The 21,743-nt window shown below is 34.6% G+C and overlaps 1 protein-coding gene across 1 annotated transcript; it reads left to right on the top strand.

The window, feature by feature from the left end:
• The first annotated feature begins 5,901 nt into the window (after positions 1-5,901).
• Positions 5,902-21,232, top strand: LOC123551098 (uncharacterized). The gene is made up of 7 exons (XM_045339790.2): positions 5,902-6,055; positions 11,002-11,154; positions 13,333-13,509; positions 14,082-14,423; positions 14,842-15,108; positions 18,237-18,334; positions 18,672-21,232. Exons 1-7 carry the CDS (start codon positions 5,974-5,976, stop codon positions 19,071-19,073), a joined length of 1,521 nt encoding a protein of 506 aa, XP_045195725.1. The 5' UTR covers positions 5,902-5,973; the 3' UTR covers positions 19,074-21,232.
• The last annotated feature ends 511 nt before the right edge of the window (positions 21,233-21,743 follow it).

The following is a 21,743-nucleotide window of genomic DNA, read 5'->3' on the forward strand; positions in this document are numbered from 1 at the left end:
AATTGAAAAGCGGAAGTTTTAACTTTTCGTCAGTTACATTACATGACCACAGATAGCTACAATAAAGGGAAATAATGCATAATGTATAAATAATAACATTTTATCATTGTATATATTCCTTTAAGGACCATCAAATGGTCGGAGAAACTCAGGTTAAGAATTATATATTTTAAATACAAATACATAAATCTAATCATTTGGACTCATCGTTTAGAATTCAAATAACGACGGCATGTTATTATTGATAAGTAAATGAAACAGAGGCTTTTCCCTTGAAAATCGAGCTACAAACTTTAAAGCGGATTCATTATTTTCTCAACAAATACCATTGACTGGCGGTTACGGTATCCGAATTTAGAATGGGAGATCGAATGTTCGAGACCCACAGGGATCCGTTCTTACATGGCCGATTTGTGAGCCGCCAGCTAGTTAACGAATGTGGTTGGTGCCAGGCTTTAAAGCCTGGATACGGGAGGTAGTAGTATACTAGGCAATGGTGTCTCATTCGTCTTAATGACTGGCATTGTCAAAAGAGGTGAAACTATAATAAACGCTTTAACCTTATCTTAAACAAAAACTAAGCAGATGTTTCTAAAGTCTCTAAATGACCGATCGATCTCACTTAAGAATAGTTTGAGCCCTAGGTAAATTTCAGTTAAAAGAAGTTTTGCAAATCAGACCTGCTTAAATTTCATTGAACGCTATAAAGACACCAACATTTTTCATGTTTGCCCGCTCCAAGGAAAAAAAGAGAATACAAAGGTGGTCTTTTCGAAGTATAGACTTAAGCTGAACTGTTTTTCATTATAGTCTGCCTATATATCCAAAAAAGAGGCCTAGAAATTGGTTTTGATGGCATTTTTTGTTAATGCCCGACAGCCATGCTCATTGTTAACTTTATAAAAATTGGAAACTTTTCAGGGGGGCTGTCGCCTTCTAAGGGTCATAGTAAGGTCACGGCACAAGGTCAAAGGTCAGTAAGTGCATTTTTTGTTATAAACTTCAGATATCTGCAATTTTTGCTACATTCTAATACAAACTTGTAATTTTTCGGTGATAATTATGAATTTCAGAAGTAAAATAAATTACTTCAAATAGATTTATTGCATTTAAGACTGGCTAAATTCAAAACGACTAAAGGTATTTCTATAGCATGAGCTTAAATTGTCGTACGCTCTAATATTTTGTTCATTTATGGAAGTTAATTTTCTCATGCTTCTAAAATTTACGTTTTCTGGCTAACAGTTTCCATAATCGCTGGTTGGTTACCTGTATGGTTGTCTGTATGAACAGTACATGTAGAAAAATTCTATGGCGCGTACAGTCAAACCTGTGCTAAAACCACCTCTGAACAGAAAGCACCTGGCTATAAACCCTACTGGTTTTGTTTCCTATTTTAACATTTGCACTATATTTTACCTGTGAACAAAGACCACATGTCAATTAAGACCACTTTTTGTTTCTCCCAAGGGTGGTCTTTATAGAACAGGTTTGACTTATTTTATAAAGACTAGTAAAGTCAAACTCCGTTTGCTCGGATTCGGATTACCCAATTACTACTTTTGCCCGCTCGAACTCGGTGTAAGGTCTATATAATGTAAACTTCACGTTAGCTTGTACTATCTCGAACACATGTTGCTTGTCCTATCAAACTCTAGCGAAAATAGTTTGACTGTACTAACTGTTGACAGATCTAAAGATTCCTTCGGCGGCATAGAACTCCAGAACGCAAAAATAGCAAACTCGGCTTGATTAAGTCTGTTTGTGAGATAAAATGAAATGTGAAAATTCTCTCAAGCATTATCTAAAACTGTCTATGCTGTCAATCAAAACTCTATTCTATTGGTTTACGCATGTGCATCAGCATGAAAAATGGTACTTTTCATATTTTTGAATCAGCTAAAATATTATTCCTTGCACACTGACATTAGGCTATTATAAGAACTTGTAACCGCTCTTCAAGTGTTTCAATATCTACAATTTTGTAAATATTTGTTTATGTTGGTTCTTTAGATGTCATAACTTCAAAAAGGCTTGATAATTGTTAGTGAATTTGATAGTATATGTAATGTTATTAGTATGATCTTTATGACCGTGAATATAGGGGCAAAGCATGTTTGTTTTCCTGTTACAACACCTTTAGATTTCCGAGTGATTGGTTGGTGATAGAACCGTGTAGAGCAAACTTACCAATGTATCAAGAAGGAATCTACTGATGTTATAAAATAAACAATTGTGAGCTAATGCTATTGTAGCCTTAAACGTGTAAAATATATTGTCAATCAAATTCAGTGCGGAATGTTGGAATGAATTTCCCTTATATAGAAATAACTTCTTACCCTTATATAAAAATTAATAAACTCCATAACACTTCACAAGCTATAGACGGGTTAGCCTGACATAATTTATCAATCGTTTTGTTTATTATAAATCCATCATTTTGAATTTCAAATCTCTTCTTCATGCTCTTCTCATCCTGCAGGAAGTTATTTTTACCCTTTTCATATCTCTTGGTAACTATCGAACCACAATATTTCATCATTTTGATTAGCTGAACCATCATATGTCAGTAATCATGAAAATATCGGAAGGTATAACTTCAATGTATCACTGAACGAGCCTAAATGTTAATATTATAAAAAATTCTAAAGCAACATTCAGATGTTTTTTTATACCTTTAATTTTTCATTTTTATTTGTAAAACATCTGAATGACTAATGTTTCAGTGTCAAGACACAAGCTTTGTTTTCACAATGTTATCAAGGACATCCTGTCTGAAACCATATGTCAGATCTGTAAATTGTTACCATCTAATTCGTTTTTCAACTTTGATCTAAATAGGAGGGTAGAAGCAAAGCCAAAGATAAAAAAAATCGAAACAGAAATAGCGTGGTGAATTTTTAGATTAAAATGATGCAAATATCGCATTAAGAGCTTCGGTGATAGAAAATCTAGTTCTTGAAATGTGCTACTTAATTGGAAATACCTAAAATATGATGATAAAAGCCTGACTTATAGTAAAAACGAACTATATTACAGTAAATCAAAGGAATAGTGTATAGATTAACTAGTTGAAATCCTACAGATCTCTTCTGATTAGTTTATTACCGTACATGTACTGTGTAAACCTATGCTCTGACCAATATTTAGAGATAGGCCTTAAAATTTTCAGTGATAGAATTACATTAAATAAAGTCTAGAAATTAATTTCCAAGTCCTTGAAATAACCAAAAATGATTTCACAAATGTGAAGTTTATGATAGTTTTGTTAATATCAATAACAGAAGTTTTATTCTTTAATTTAAAGTTGTGATCCACAAAGAATGACAACTCTTGCCTTGGGCTAGTACTTATAAGTAGAGATCTATTAGTTTACTTCCCTTGCAATTACACAATTGAGTGGAAAATGAAAGACACAATATCATACTTTTTTGCACAACAAAATCATTAAAGATTTATTCATTTGTGTTTGATTTACCCCTCAAGACATGGTTCCTATGATTCTGTCAACTTACATATGGTAAAGAATTAACTTTTAACAAGCCAATAATAAAACGAAGTACCAGTAGGTAAATAATAGTGCAGATAATACAGTTCTGCTTGTATCAAAATGTCACAATAGATCCACTTTTGTAATACAGAACACCTGGTAGGATTAGTAAAGGTGCAATTATATTGATCTCTATTTCCTATGCCTACAATATTTCAGTTACTCTTCTAAAATGTCCTATTTAACCATCGTCACGTGGACAAATCAGCATAAATATATATCATATAATGAATCATCATCAGATCTGAAATCATTTCTTTAGGGGCTGGAGAAGGATTTCATATAATATTATAAATGTAACGGCGGTCAATTAATTTAATCAGTGTTTCTGGAGTCTATTCAAATAGTAGCCTTTTCCCTGCAAGCAACTTCCAACATCTACAAATGATTCAGAAAGTGGAGGACGAAATCACTTCTGACAATGTCTATTATCACATTGTCATGGAGAACATTCACCTCTCCCAGGGATCGAACTCACGGCCCCTCGATCATTAGATCTGCGCTCTACTGATTGAGCTAAAAATACTATTTACAGGAGTTTATACATTTATATGTAATTCATTTTCCGCTTAGTCTTCTTCCGCAAAACCTATCATATTTTCTCTTTCGCACACATTTCTCAAAAATTGTACAATATGTAAATATTCTTTTTATAGTAATTTCAAAGCTTAAATTCAAGTTTTATTGCTGCCTGAAATGCAAGAAATGCATTTGCAGTGTCATTTTGTAATCATTTGCTCAACAATTTATCTAACTGCACACCTGACTTTTGTGCTTATCTCTGTTAAATTTTGACAGATTTGAATGAAAATTGGACACATTGTTTAATGACCAGTTCAATTAAATAAACATAACAATGATATCAATTGTTCGTACATTCGTTGTGCCATGACAGTTTAAATAAGGTACCCCCACCCCTCGTCCCCCTACCAAAAAATGCCACTGAATGAATGCAACTTGGTGCTGGTCTGTAAGCGGCAAATACTGTCATCTGCGGGATTAAACAATATTGTCATTAATTTTATGCCATTAATGACGTCACAAACGTGATAAAAATTTATATGTACAAACAGAAAATATTTACAGATGTTCTATTACAACTAAACAGAGTTGAACATTCAGAATATTATAATTTTAATATCATTGAATTAATAGGATCAAAGTGTACTACTGTGATTTGGAATTTACTAATGTGACTTTTAATTTAAGGGTTACCTTATTGTTACCCTTACAGTTAAATGAATTTACATTAGGCTATGATCGTTTTTATGTTATATTATAATAGAATAATCATTTAACATTGTGTAAAACATTTATTCATATCTGTCAAAATTTGGCGATATAGGGAAAAACAGGTGTGGAATCAGAAAAGTTGTTGTGTATATTGTTAATATACACACCATTTTGCTACCGTTAATACTTAGCAGTCATTTTTAAAAGTTCAGTTTTGACCTTGAAATGTCTGTGACCTTGAAATTACATTGAAATAACCCTTTGTTACAACATTTTCAAAAATATTTCACTAGTTCATCCACATATAAAGATTAGCAAATATATCAAGTAAAACATACTTTGCCATCATATTTCCCCAGATATATATTATTCTATATAATATTATATATATTAGATACATATTTTATATTTTATCATCAGTTTTATTTACAAAATAGTAAAGGGCATTGAGACACAGCATTTAAACCAATTTAGATGGTATATGAAAATAAAACGAGTGCATAGCGGCATAATTTATTTGTAAATGCACTTATTTGACCTTTGACCCCATTGTACTGTTATGAGGAATCCTAGAAGGTGGCAGCCCCTTTTAAATTTCATGTTCGATGCTAAGGAACACTTTAATACTTATATTCGAGCATTAACAAAAAATGCCATCAGAAGTCACATTTTCCCAATATATTGGCAGACTATTAAACAAAAGGTTTTGAACTAAGTGTATTTCGTCATGTTTCTTTATAGTGGGGTAAGTTGGCAATAGATCAATGAAAAATATAGCACGCATAAACGCATGACATTTAATTTTACCAGTTATTATGAATAAAAGACACTGTCTTGTCGTACCAACAACGGTACTGTATTACCAAAGACATTTATAATCTACTGTTTTCGGCTTCAAGAATCGAACAAAAAATCATCACAATGTCAAAAGTAGATTTCTTCTATTGTCGGCACACAAAATATGTGCATATGTAACTTTGACCCACAATACCAGTGTACCCTGGTCGACAATCAATTTCATTATCTGTTAACATCTGTGCAGTTGTACTTTAGCAAGTAGAAACTGATAAAATATGACATTGTATTATCAAAAAATGTCAACATACCGTTGCTTTATCTACGAGATATACATGTGATATAACATATCTTCCTGATTAATTAAGTTTGATGTTATACATTCAACGCAAAATATGTCTGAAGTAATTTTCCAAATATTCGTTGTTTTCTTTTGGCTTGTCGCTCTTGGAACTAGTGTTGCAGGATTCGATACCGGTAGGGACAGTTTTCTGTACAAAATTCAGTGCATGAATATTCATATTACAATTGCACAGTTCATTTAAATATGTTATTCCTTCTTTTATTTTACAGATATTCAAGTACATAATTAAACACTGTTAAAAAGAAGAATTTGAAAGAAAACTAAGCTTCTTAGAGTTTACATACTAAATAATTAAGCCGCCTTTGATTGAACTTGCTTGAATACATATTTAAATAGACAGAGTGACATAGATGTTTGCTTCAGTTGCTTTTGTATGCCAGTTGATTAAATTAACTCATTGGCTTAGCCTTTGACAATTTTTTTAAGTTCAATATTACCTTTGATCCATTGACATAATTGCTTTTGTATGCCAATTGATTCCATTAACCAACTGACTTAGCCATGTTTAAATTCAATATTACTCTTTCTCCAGTGATGTAGCTTTTGACTTCAAAGCTTTTTACAACACTTGCTTGAGTATACACGTAAAAACAAATTTTCTAACTCATTTTTTGTCTTGTTTTTTGTTGTTGTTGGGGGTTTTTTATTGTTCTTGTTCTTGTTCTTGTTCTTGTTTGTATTTATCTCTGCCAAATATTGACATATTTGAAAGTAAAATGGACATAATGTTAAATAAATGTTTCATTTTAATCTAACGTTCGGACGTAAATTCATGAAGTCGCAACATTTCCAACAAGGTAAACGAAATATCATTAGTCACGCTATAAGTAAAATTTTCATGATTGCACTACACGTACAAAGTGTGGAAATGATGTAATTAATATTTCAAAAACTTCTTTTTCAACTCCGTTTAATTGTATTGGAATACCCATCAATATTTTTTGTATTAACGTTTAAGTTACATATCACTAATAACAATATATTAGGATGTAGTGACGTAATAAATGTATTGACTAAGTAATTTTCAGTTTTACTCGGCCAGACGAACAAAATGTGTATCATTTTATAAGGCAACATGAGAAATATATGTCGATTTCTTCGCAGATAAATATTGCTCAGAACTCTTGCTTATTTCTAGATAAAAATCGGATTACTCACTTACATTTACTAGGAGGCTCCATGGCCTAGTAGTTAAGGTCGCTTACGTCGAATCGCTTACCCCACAACGCTGTGGGTTTGGGTTTGAAATATCACTTGAGGTGTAAAATTCTTTCATTTGAGGAAGCCATCCAGTTGACTCACAGAAGGTCGATGGTTCTACTAAGGTGCCCACCTTTGCCTGAAATAATGCTCGGAGAGTATTCAGGGTCTTCCTACACCACGAAAAGCTCTGAAATCGCCACATAACCTATAATTTTGTTGGTGTGACGTTACTCCCCATAAAAATCCTAGCTGTACTATCCCGTGTCAGAATAAAAGCGTGTTCTAGCTCTAGGCGAGTGTAAGGTTGACCGCAAAATTAAAACTTAATCTTGCATATGGCACTTCTAACAAATGAAACACACATTTTGTGACTTTGTATTTTACCTTGTTACCTTATTGTAACTGTCAGGACTCAGTGTACTTACGTCCAAAAGTGTGTCCAAATGTCATAGAACGATGTTAGTATTTGACAGAGATAACTAAAATAACAAGTTAGAAATTTTGAGTTTGAAATGTTCCTCTGTATATACAGGTATTCAAGTTTTCACTGTAAGTTACCTTCAGGATAAAACATACGAGGGTCATTAAATAAATAATACAATTAACTAAATATCCGTCAAAAGATACACTTTTAATGCATCACGATACAATGTGTTTCTAAGAAAGGACATCAAGCAAGTATGAACAATTTCCATAGATGCATATTTTACAATTACGCTAGGTCAGTGGCCGCGATAGTCTCAGATCTAGCAAAAGTTAGATATGACCCATACTAGGAAATGATATGTGTTAAAACAGTATTAGGCATTAATTTACAAAACCGTACACATGTTCTTTTTCGTTGCTATGCAACGTAGTAGTGATGAAAATTATGAAATTTTAATTTCTTTAAAATTACTATGTAAAATCAATCATTTACGATTAAAATGTAAAGAAATAGCTTCAGTTAAAAAATTAGTACAATATCCTATTTCATATGATAAGTTTATTTCCTTTGTTACAGAAAAATGTACTTCCGGTCATAAATGAGGACGCTTTTGCATAGCTGGTGGGATATAAACATTCGCACAATTCTAAAAACTTGCTCTTTTTGGCAGTGATATTATAATCACTTGCAATGAGGTTTACCGTCTCAGTTGCAAAATAATTCATTTACTAAAATCTTATTTGGCTCCCATGGGGTCATTCCATGCAATGGCGGTCACTCTGGATTTACAGATATTCCTTCGTTGCTAGACAGCAGAAAACCGTTAAAAATGTAAGAAATGTCTTGCACCTGGAACATCATGGGACAATTAATTGATATGCATATAATCATAGAGTTATCTAAAACTGAAAATAATAGACAGCAGAGGTTGCATTATATATTAGATAACCCTGGTACTTGAGTATATCTTGTTTAAACACACTTGTGTATATACTTGAGCATATACTTGAATATAGACTTGTTTGAGTATACACGTTGGCTGACACCGTGATTTGGTTATTTACTAAAGACGTTTGAGTATTTAATGAATCTGAGCTAGTGTACTCACACTTGACTTAACATAATTTGATAAGATCCAGGACCTTTTGATTTAACATAGATTGTTTACTTGAGTATACATGAATACATACTTGACACAATGATTTTTTGCGTATTCAATGAATTAGCCCAAGCAGCGTCTTCACTTATGTCAAAGCATGTTTAAGCTTATATTAAATTTACCTGAGCAAGTAATGAATTTGATACAGAGCCTTGCTTCATTACAACGTTACATAAAAGTCGAAATTTTAAATATGCTGCTGTGATAATATATCAAACATGTCAGAAGACTTTTTAGAATAATAGAACGCAACAAAGCAAAATAATGTGTTACTAGGTTTGACTGATTCTGTGCATGTAGGTTAAGGAAACACCAGTTTGAGCGGGACTCTAAAATGATATAAACAGGAAGCCCAGAGTCCAAGTCTATTATATTTCCTTATGCACCATGTGAATTCATAAAACCATCACTTTTCGCGCTTTATCCTCTAACTGGCGTATTAATAAAATGATAGAATGTTAGCTCTATTTGATGACGTTATTTTTCTAAACCTTCTCTGATACCTGCTGATTAAAACCATAGTTGCGCTGAAAGACTTAGCGACAACAATTTTACTTCCTCTAATCTGAATAGCACTTTTATAAATGTCAAATACAAATACACCATTCAGCAGTTTAGTTCATTTGCGGTTCTTACAGAAAACTACTTTTTTCACTGGATCCGGGTATGTCATGCATAAACAAGACAATTAACGTGCAGTTAAGACATCATGTTAAGCTCGACTATTCAAAGAATAGGTAGGGCTATTGGACTCGCCCGTGCGTCGGCGTTCGCGATTTGGTTAAGTTTTTGTAAGCTGGTATTTCAGTAACCACTTGTGGGAATGGATTGAAACTTCACACACTAATTCAATGTGATCAACTGACTTATATTGCACATGTTCCATAACTCTATTTTGCTTTTTTACAAATTTATGCCCCTTTTTCGACTTGTATGTAAGCTGATATCTCAGTACCCACTAATGGGAATGGATTGAAACTTCACGCACGTGTTCACTGGCATGATCTGACATGCACTGTGTAGGTTCCATAACTCTACTTTGCATTTTATTATGCCCATTTTTAGACTAAGCAGTTTTGGGTTAAATTTGTGTTTGTAAGCTGGTATCTCAGTATCTACTAATGGGAATGGATTGAAACTTCACACACTTGTTCACTGTCATGATATAACATGCAGTGCATAGGTTCAATAACTCTACTTTGCATTTTAACAAAATTATTTCCCTTTTTGGACTCAGTAAATTAGTAAAGGTTTTGTATGTAAGCTGGTATCTCAGTACCCTCTAATGGGAAAGGATTCAAACTTCACACACTTGTCCACTGTCATGAGCTGATAAGCACTGTGTAGGTTTCATGTAGACATGTAACATTTGGTATATTCTGGACATCAGGCGTATTATCTGTATAAAGCGGGACATCATAAATGTAGGCTACGAACTTCATGTACGCACAACCTATTTTAGAATATAACTGCATCAAAGTACACAGTCTAAAAAAGTAATTGAAATATCATCTTCTGAAAAAGACTTTTTTGGCCTGGAAAAAAATGATTCTGTGTTAATTATTTACAACTCCCCTAAGACTTTATTGCAGGCTTCTGTGACTATTGACCTAGTACCTCATGCAAACCATGCACCTCTAGCAATGAAAAAGCATGCATAATTACTAGAAGGATTAGCAGTCTGAAAAGAAAACTATGTAAAGATCAAATCAGTTAACGTCCTGGGGAAAGTGTGGCAATTTTTGCGGTTAAATTTGTCAACAAACAGACGATTTTTTAAAGTCAAAACCCACAGAATTTCACAAGGTAAAATATATTGAATAAGCTACTTCTGGAAAGAGAACTGTCTCTGCTACCCGTATATATGCGTCAAAGTATTGGAAAAATATCTAGAAATATGACAAAATCAAAGAAAACAATTTCATGACTGTTAGATACATGACTGTGTTATCCTGTATAGCATTTAATATAGACAGCTCAGTTTTCCATTGCATTGATATAACAAAGACAGGATTATGATTGGCAAACGGTGTTCACTCAACAATTTTACTCTATAAACAGATTGTTTCCCTTGTTTAAAGAGGGCTTAGGGTAAGTCTCTAATAAATGTGTATGGTATGGAATATCTTACATTTAACTAAGAATTAATTTTCCAATTAGAAGTTGATGTAAAATGAACATTTTGTCTGCAAATTATATACAATTCTATTATGAAAATGATTGTTAGTATAATTTCCCTAAAAGACATTAACTTCGTTGAACTTGTTTAGGTAAACCATACAGAAAAGTATTCTGTAGAGGGGATAGATTCGATTATAAAAATGTCAAATGCGAACTTCAGAATTCGGAGCACACCTTGATAGGACTTCATAACGTCATGTTTGGCTACCTAAGCGAAACTGTCAACTGCACGGAAATGAACGGTAAGTGCACATTATACCTTGCACCATAAATATTCATCTAGCCTGTTTGGTGCTATGTTCACGGTACTAATAATCTGGCTTATTTCGCAATTCCTTCCTGTTAACCAGTAAACACAAAAGCTACAATCATACTAAACCACATCTGTGATCGTTACGTTTGCCAAGAAGGTTGGGGTATAATGTGGCCACCTGCAACTATTGCCTTCCTTTTTTTCTAAACCAAAGCTGTCTTTCAATGCATTTCAAGTTTGTTTTCTGTTAAGTTCTAATTGTTGTTTTTTGTGGATGGGAAACAACTGCATTGAAAAAGCGTTACAAAAATATTCAGTGTTGTCGTCCATCTACGAGACAAAAGAGTGAGAATTATATAGAAAGCTTATATATTTTTGTTTCTCATCAAATCATGTCAAACAGTTGCAATAAGGTCACAAAATTGACATCTTTTTCACAAGCCAGCCTCCGTGTATGTTTCCAAGCGATAACATATACTGCCCTACTTCTTTTGAAATACTTTTAGACGCGACAAGTTGAGAAGCAATTTAAGTGAAATATGCACGATGTGTTATTTATAAAGCACACAGTGTTTAATTATGCCTCTCCTAACTATACCTGAAACATTATGTTTGTCTTATCATCTAGCCAGTCAGTCTTGGAGTCACAAAAGCTTGTCAGCGCAACGCCTAAACCACTTGGCAAACTGTTTTGGTTGGTTTAAAGTGTAGTTGTGCGTATCATCTTCATGTTTCGCTCATTTATTTGTTTCAAGGTTATTGCTTCTTTATGGTGTTTTAAAAATATCTGTCCGAACTACTCCTACACTCTCCGGGATTTAAATGAAACTTATCTAAATGTAAGCTGCACATGACTGGATAATTTAAACGAGTTATGGCTCTTTGCGTGGGGCGAAAAATACTTAACAGCTCATCTTCTTGGGAAAAACTAGTTGAATTTTGACAACACTCCAAAGCAATGATTGGTTTAAAGTGTAGTTATGCATATTGTCGAAAGTTTTGGCTCGGAAAATTTATTATGGAGTTATAGGGGCTTTGGGATTTTTCTAAATATAACTTTAATATTGGGATGAAAAGTACACCAAAAGATGAAAGGTAAGAGTAGATTTCATGGAAGCACGGAGCACCACAAACCACAGCCATAGAGCCAGGCATCGCAAAGTAAGTCCACAACAAAAAGATGCTGTAACGGAAAAATATTGATACGGGGTGCTCCAAAAATCCAACAAGTACATTTCAATTATATAAAAATACAGAAAAAGGGGGAGGGGTAAGGGGTAGTTAAAAGGGTTGGATGTTGGGGACAAGTGAAGAAATGGAGCAAGGATGAATATTCAAAACAGAAAGTCAAATTCCTTAAACAGAGTAACCCTACAACGTAAACCACAGCAGCGCAGAAGACAAACACACACAACTAACATACACACAAGTAAGAAAAAACAAAATCATGGTGGGCACGATAACTTTCTCATAGTAAAAGGAGATGGGGTGCAATGGAGCCAATGCAAGGGGAATGGATGAGAGGGGGAAAGCCAGTTGAGGTTTACGTGCGAATTATTTTTGATGGAGTTATGGCGCTTTGATTAAATAGGTAAAATCTTCAAAGAGATTCAATATTTTGGCAGCATAGCCCATACTAAAATAGTTGGATTTTCTCAGTAAAAATTGGTATAGAGTGTTGTTGTGCAAAACATCGGCATTGTCTGCTCGAATTATTTATTTTTTGAGAAATGGTCCTTCGTTTTAAGCTTCCTTTATAAAGATACTTTAAGCTTCCCTTATAAAGATACTATACAGATACTGGTATATAGGGATATGAGTCGAGATCGTCACCAAGTCTTATTGTGTGAGTTCTGTCCGAGTTGTGGCTTTTGATGTTTATATATTAAGTCTGCATAAATATTCTTGTCTTTGGGCTTTGTCTCTTTAAACGCTGTCTGAATTTCAATGAAACTATAGGATTAATTGGTATTCATTGGTACTAAACAGGAATGTTCATATCAGCGATGAGTTCTAGTTGGGTACTTTTTATGGAGTCAATGCAAAATCAACCTACTAATTTGTATGGTTCGTATTGTCAAATATACGTAATAATATCAACATTGATGCGCATGGCTTTTGATGTTATTTCAGTAACCTTGTATTACAGTTAAAAATATTGTTGTAGATACAATGGGATGTGAGGAACAGATGTCCAATACACAGATGATACTCATGCTTGAAAAGGGTTCTGCACAGCAATCTATAACGGCAGTTCAGTTTCCTGCAGTAGATTCTCCTAAACATTGCACAGGGTATGGCAATCAACCGGACTACATGGCGTTTATATTTGAGTGTTTGAAAGGTAAGAATATTTACTTATTAACCTCTTCAACAAAAAAAGTAACATGACGATGTTCTATGCAGACTTACTGTCTTCTAATGGTGAAAACAAGACCTTTGACTAAATAAATGACAAATAACAGTTGTATCTGGCATATTCTATGTGTTGTGAACAGTGTTTGTATGCACGTTAAGCGTTTTCTTATTATAGTCTTGTTTCCATATGCAGTGATAATCACTCAATATAAATATCAATGTAAATTCAAATTAACGACTATACGTTTAAGGAGTAAGTGTATTTTGATGTAGAACAGATACATGTGACAGACATTACAAGTCACTATATATAAAAAATTATACTTCAAATTATCTTGAAAAAGACTTTTAAAGGTGGGGGTATCTGTAATGTTTCACGAAACGCAGAAACAAAACAGCGAAATATCCACTGGTCCAAACAAAATTACGAAACAAAAACCCTAACAATATCAAAGTTGAAACATTAAAACTGATGTGTACTCTCTTCACTCAAGTGCAAACTTCTTGAGTTTAGTAAACTTAATGTTCCTCTTCACTATAAAGAGGTATTTTTTTCAGTGTCTAGCATTACAGAAATGTGTAATACGTCAACTAAGACCGGACATAAACTCTCCGTGTACAATCCAGGATACCCTGCCGTTTATTCAGTACAGGGTACTCACCACTGTGAATGTAGCGTATCCAGTCCTTCGGCGGTCATTGTTGTCACTATATACGACTATCGATTGAATTGTACTGGAAATAACCAGAACTTAACAATAAGAGACAACAATGGTATCGTGTTAGATTCAATATGTGATTCATTCCAAAACGGACAGCGTAATTCTTCTAACCAAAATCTCACAATAGTGTGGAAAGGACAAGTTAACAGGATCGGGCTCTTCTGGATTGGCTTCCATGGTACGGTATTCTCAATTGAATAATCAACTATTTAACTTAATTTGGACTGTTGGGTAGTTTCTAAATTACTTGGCGTAGTTGCTACTGTTTAGTTTACATGTCCGTAAGTGGGTATTGATAGAGCAACATACATTTTAATAAACTTCAACAACTCTTATCATTACAACTGAACATATTTGTACTACGTGTCAAAACTACTCACGTATTTAAGGGTATCTTAACCTAAGGATGTACCCAGATAATCAAAGGTACATTGATTTATTATGTCAAAATGTTTATCCTGGATACTAACAAACGTCTGTGACGTAAGTAACTACCGTTACACATAAATAGCCCGTTCAGTATATGTGTAATTTGTATAAGTACAAATATATATAGTCCTAAATGTTAAAAATTATATATTTTTTTCTTACACAAGCTGAAGATGCTGTTTCCACTGTAACTGTTGATTGTTATCCGATTTGGGATCCAACAACTACAACAACAACCTCTTCTACCACCAGCACAACAGCTGCTTCTACTACTTCTTCAGTTGTTAATTCTGCAGCAAGTGTTTCATCTCTTTTGACACCCAATTCAAAGACAGATACAGGAAGTCCTACTAAATATGTATCTTCTACTCAAAGTGTGACCACTACAACACAAGTCACAAATACCGCAAAACAACAGAGGAAACCAATGCCAAGTACCTTTTTTACTTATTTCAAGCAGAGTTTAGGTTAAACTAACAACTAAGACTTAAGGAGGGTTAATTCCCATGTACCCTCCATTTATTACTTCAGACACGGTTAAGGACATGGATAGAACCAAGGGTCATCGGCGAGCAAGTTAGCTTTTTTACTCGCATTAAACAATTGAACAACATAACAACATCATGCATGCTAGTAATGTTTAAGTGTGTTAGGATACGAATTATATCACCCAGGGAAGTGCCTACGTCTTTAGCATCTTGAACAATGCTTCGGGTCCAATCGCTAAGGTGACTATGTCTTAGACTAGCTGACAAACGATGTAGAATGTCCTTTGTTAAAACGTAGAGCTGGTGAGACCAAATATCTCATATATAGAATTTTCCTCTGGCTACCTTGCCTAAATGATTCGTGTACCAATGAATCGTAAATGATTTCTTATTATGAGTTAGACAATTTCAGGGGTCAGGCAAATCACTAAATGTTTCAAACTAACAATCTCCAATCAAAACTGATTAGCTCAAACTCCTATAGGCTCGAGACTCTATACTTGACTGGTCTTTTTCTTGAAGTTCCCGTCAGACAATGTCTTTGAATCAACAACATACGAGTCCTATCGCATAGATGTTCGGCCTCTGTTCCTTCAAACTCTCTATGATTGCCCTGACTTCTGGATGCTCAGCGGCTATATGCTATCATATGTAGCATTCAACTACCATATAGGTATATCCCCGCTGCCTTGGCTGTACTTCGCCAATAATGCTGAACCATCTATAAGCTGGAGCTCTCTTACTGTCTCAGTAGATTACCAAACTCTGGGTCTCTGTCTCAGCTTCCCGATGTTCACCCTATATATGCTATCGTCTATAGCTTTCAACTACCCTTAAGGTAAAACTCCTATGCGCTGGCCCTATAGCTCGAAATTCTGCAACTCTTCTTTAGTCTACGAATTTCTGATTTTTTTTCTTTTTAATAATTTATCCGTCCTGACAGTGTAGTTGCAATAACTTCCTTATCAAGGTACTGGGATAAATTATTAGTTGAATCCTCGATGTGTCTTCTTCTACCGCTGGATATCGAATACCTTCTCCTTCATCCATCTACCTATTTATACCCCAGTTGACGTGCTATTTTTAAACTTGTTTTTGATTGGTCCAAATTTAAACATAACGTTTTATAACGAGTACTTGCTGTATCAAATATCTGGTTCCCTTTAACTTTTGTATATGACATAATGTGTGATGCTGGGATCCAGCTATTCTCAAAGTGAACCAAAATACGCCACAAATGACCCTAATTCTATTATTCACAGCAACTTAACAATAACAATAGCAATGATTACATGAAAAGGGAGTCAAGCACTATCTGTGCTTATGTGTCACGTTATCAATATATCAAATATACAAATTATTCTGACAAAGTGAAGTAAACAGCCTTAACCGCTTGGCTAAAGAGATCTCTTTAAATCTACGTATTGCCATTTTAGATGTAAAAAAGGACAAATGTCCGATGGCAGAAAAAACACATTAAACAAGAGGGCCAAGATGGCCCTAGGTCACTCACCTGAGAAACTCACCATAACAGTGTGAAAATGTTTGGTCAGTGATTTCATGCAAACAAATATTCTAGCAAATTTTCATTAGGGTTGCCTGGAGGGGATTACTTTTATTTACACTGCCCCGTGTCTTTGGAACATGGTGGGGGTAAGAGTGAGGTTGGGTGCGCACCATAAACCGGTTTAAGCTCCCCAGTGGTGTTTTTGCCACTGACCGTTCCAAGGCCGTGCCCCATTGTGTTCCTTTGTTTTCGTTTTGTCCTTGTGTGTTGGCTTTGTGTGCGTTTTCGTTTTGTCCATGTGTGTTGGCTTTGTGTGTGTGTGTGTGTGTGTGTGTGTCTGTGTCTCTGTGTGTGGGTGGGTGTGGTGCACGCGTCTGCGTGCTGGGGGTTTCGTTTTGAGGAGGCTGAGTTTTTGGTGGGTGGCATTCCCTGTTTGATATTTTCTTTTTGCCTTTGGACTAAAAATGTGGTATCTTGAGTTTAAACAAGTATTTCCTTTGATATGACCTAATGACCTACTTTTTTACCCAAGATGACCTATATTCAAACATGGCCTAGAATTTATCAAGGCAATCATTCTAACCAAATTTCATGAAGATCAATTATAAATACAGCCTCTATCGCATACACAATGTGTTTTTTTTATGTGACCTAGTGACCTACTTTTTAACCACACATAACCAATATTCGAACACAACCTAGATTTTATCTACGCAATCATTCTGACTAAATTTCATGAAGATCACATAGATTTTATCAAGGCAATCATTCTGACTAAATTTCATGAAGAAGAATTGAAAAATACAACCTTTATTGCATACACAGATAAATGTTGACGGACAGACGACAGACGACGTACATCGAAAGATCAAAATAACTCACCTGAGCACTGCTCAAGTGAGCTTAAAAACTCCAACCATGTTTCTATTACATGTCTAAAGAAACCTGGAATACAAAAAAGTTATGATGTTGTAAAAATGACCTAGTTTTTGACCCAAGATGTCCCATATTCAAACTCAACCTAGATTTCATCAAGGAAATCATTCTGACTATTTCATGAAAAGCAGTTGAAAAATAAGCCTTTATTGCAAACACAGATAAATGTTGACAGACAGACGACAGACGACGTACATCGAGTGATCAAAATAACTCACCTGAGCATTGCTCAAGTGAGCTTAAAAACTCCAACCATGTTTCTATTACAGGTCTGATGAAACCTGGAATACAAAAAAAGGTTAACTAGCAAGTAGATATAATCACGCAACAAGGACGCCATAACCTCTAAATATTATATGTTTAAGCATGTACATGACATTAGTAGCACAAATATATATGCTCGTAAAACATTCACAATTCAAAATCCACGTAGTACTTAATGACTTTGCAAAAGTTAAAAACTAAGTGAAACACCATTCAAGGCATGACGAGGCAGGGTAGGGGACAAAATTATACCTATAAAGGTAGATAGCTATATCCCACCGGAACTCCATCATTACTTCATCTTCAAATATACATGTAAATAAGGCTTGTTTAAGAACAAATTAATGCCATACTTTCTCAATTTTAGAGACAGTGGTATATGCTTTAGCTGCAGCCGGTGGTGGTCTGTTCCTTGTACTTATAATTGTGTGTGTAGTGGTTGTAAAAAGAAGAAGTAATATCGAGGTAGCTAACTTTTGTGAACTTGGTTCTGATGGTTTAATAGCACACTGACTGGTTTATACCATACAATATATATAACTATCATTAGAAATGTGAGTAGTAGAAAAACATTTCCTTTATTATTAAACTACAACAAACATGTTGTAAAAGCTATTATTATTTGGCTGACCATTTTTAAAATTAGTTTCATCGTTATCTTAATTATACGAACGTTTTGACTATCTACATTATTCATACATTATCGTTGTTTAAATATATACATAAATCATATACAAAAGTTAGTAATTTTAATAGTAACTTCGTGTATCAATTTCACTTATTCTAACGCGTTTTATTATAGGAAATTGACCCGATGCATATGCAAAACATGAACACCAGCATATCAAAAGAGCAAACGACATTAAGTCATTCTGGGGGATCTCGGGGTAAAACAACAGAAAATCGAAGACGTTCGTCAGCTGTTGAATTAGAGAACAAAGGTAACAATAGTAAAATAAGAAGGACGTCTAATAATTCTCGTGGTACATTTGATGAAAAGCGGAAAATGTCTGAACAAATACAAGACAAGTCTAAAGAGGCGGCCAAAGGTACACGGAAAGACAGTAAACCTAGTGTGACAAACTTGCCTGCTAGACATAGGGAATCGGCTTCGTCTGTTACTTCTAAAGAGAACAGTACACCTAAAAAGATTTCTAGAAAAGTAAGCGAAACAACTGACATTGATAAAAATGATACTAAATGATGAAAGAAGGCAACTCCAAAAGTTATTCATCCACTAAATCAATGCAGTTGAAACCTAAATCTAACATTTCTCAATCTCGCGAACCAAAGACCAACTCGAGTGAAAGTCTAAATCAACCAGATTAACTAACAGACAGTCGTAGATCTTTCTGACAGATATGAATGCAAAAGTAATTATGTGATCAATATGTTTTATGATTCGTGATATCTGTAAATGCGAAGGAACTGTTTCGTTTTAATTTAATCATTTTCCGACTTTTATGTCATACCTTTGTATAGGAAAAGACAGCCACTGGCAACAAATTACTTGCTTTTCACCGCTCTATTCAAAATTCTTTGCTTCGAGGAAGCCATCTATCCGGTCCACAGAAGGCTGTTTGTGTTTCCCAGGTAACCGATTGTGCTAAAAATAATGACCAGGAGACCCCCTGTGTCTTCCTACAACATTGAATTCTGGAAGGTCGCATCATAACTTATGATTATGTCGATGTATTTTTAAACCTAACAAAAACAAATCAATTATGTTATTATGTGACATGACCATCATCATAGTAGTTTGTCATAGTACTTAACTTATATTTCTTTTCTCATATATTAATTTTTTGAAATTGTTTTATAACCTACGTATTATTCTATGTTCTTCAATGTGTATGTCTAATAATGTGATTGTTTGTATGAACTTAATCAAGTGTTATGAAAATTTTAGTATATAACTGATCCAATCGATTTTCGTCGCGAAGTGACGAAAATCCGGATACAGTATACGGCAACAAGCAAGATACCAAGCACAATAATATATTATCAAACAAAACTTTTGTCCTTTCGGCATGTGTACTGAGCGTTTAGCTGCAGATGTTTTGGAAGAAAGCGTCATTAAGTGTCTACGCAACCTTTTCATCTATTGTAAATAAAGGAATGTTCATTTGGTTATTTATGTCATATCAAATATGAGGACTTCTAGCTTTATATCTTCAATTTGCATCTGTTACGACTAGCCGAGTGACCAACAAGTAAAGAGGTAAACACGGGATATTTCACATCTACACAAGTTCACAAAAGAAACTGTGCACTTTATATTTTCAGATTTTCTTAAAATTCGGTGATGGATTGTTGTCATGCTTCGTATCATTTTAAAGGATAAACATTTATCTTTTCATTTTAAGCGATTGTGATTTTGCCACCTGTGCTATGCATATATGTTGCACCTTGGAATCGTACGAAATTGCTAATCGGGCTATTACGTAAGACCTAGCCATACTTTGACTGATATTTTGCTATGTTTACAAACTGTAACGACCGAGATTTTTATTTATTTTTAATACAACTGTACACGTTATCAAAACAAGAAATGTGCACAATTGTATATGTAAACGTTTATCTAAGACTGTGAAATTTCAAAGGGATTTATTATGACATCTAATCTATGACAGGCCAATTTCTTTTTACAAAAGTACTGAAATAGTTATTTGCAGGATGTAATTTCTTATGTGCGTGAGTAAGATAATAATTATGTAAATCTTAATTGCGAACAAAGGTGATTTAGGCCATCCAGCGTTTGAAAAAAAAAAAAACACTTTTCTTACGGATTTCTCCTTATCATTACTACAATAGGTCAGTAAGTCATGAGTTCATGGAGCTTAATTTTAGTTCTGGGGGATTGGGGATAGGGCCCATTTCGTTATTTCGTTCTGTCGCAGGGACTAAACGATAAACGTTGTAAGGACGCCCCGCCGAACGTCGTCCCGCCAGGCGTCGTTATGGCGCCCCGGTAAACGTCGCCCCTACGAATGTCGCCCCGACAAATTCGGTATGGCGCCCCGCCAAACGTCTTCTTTTCTAGAATGACATGACAGTATCAATTAAATTAGGTAAAAAAAAAGATTTTAATACTGATTGAATACTTTTAGTCTTTCATTAAGTGTTACCAAGGAATGTTGCTTATTCTTACCCCATTGCCTCTACACTCTCCTCTCTACAGCTATACATAACACGGTTTTTAACTTGGCTGATAGATAACGATGTTCTGTGGGGCAACGTTTGTCGGGGCGTCATCACGACGTTTGTCGTTATGGCGCTGTAACAGAATAAAAGAACGAAAAGGCAGAAATCAGCCACCATACAAAATAATGATAACAGAAAATACAGTGATATGTGAAACAGCATTCTACTTCCCTTATATGTGAAAATTACTTTCGAAAATATCAAAACGATTTCACGAATACGGAAATGGTAAAGGGTCAACGTGTGACACAATTATTTAACATGGATTGGAGCTCCATATAGCCGTGCGAAGTCGTCTATCTATCGGTCAAGTGACTTCCAAAACAATTAAATCTAGACTGTCGGTCGATCAGCCATATGGCTTCCGAATAAAAACTATGACCAAAGTAGCGGCAAGACGAAATTTCGGGTAAGGAATCTCAAACGAAATATAGAGTTAATTAAGCATGCAACTCGAAATCACGAGTTACATACTTCATGTAATAACACGTAGCTGGCACTTATGTTCTTCCGTATTACGCAGCTTTTTCTTTAATTGAGCCGTGCCATGGGAAAACCAACATAGTGGGTATGCGACCAGCATGGATCCAGACTAGCCTGCGCATCCGCGCAGTCTGGTCAGGATCCATGCTGTTCGCTAATAGTTTCTCCAATTCCAATAGGCTTTAAA

Source organism: Mercenaria mercenaria, chromosome 4, assembly GCF_021730395.1.
Source record: "Mercenaria mercenaria strain notata chromosome 4, MADL_Memer_1, whole genome shotgun sequence".
Lineage (NCBI taxonomy): Eukaryota > Metazoa > Mollusca > Bivalvia > Venerida > Veneridae > Mercenaria > Mercenaria mercenaria.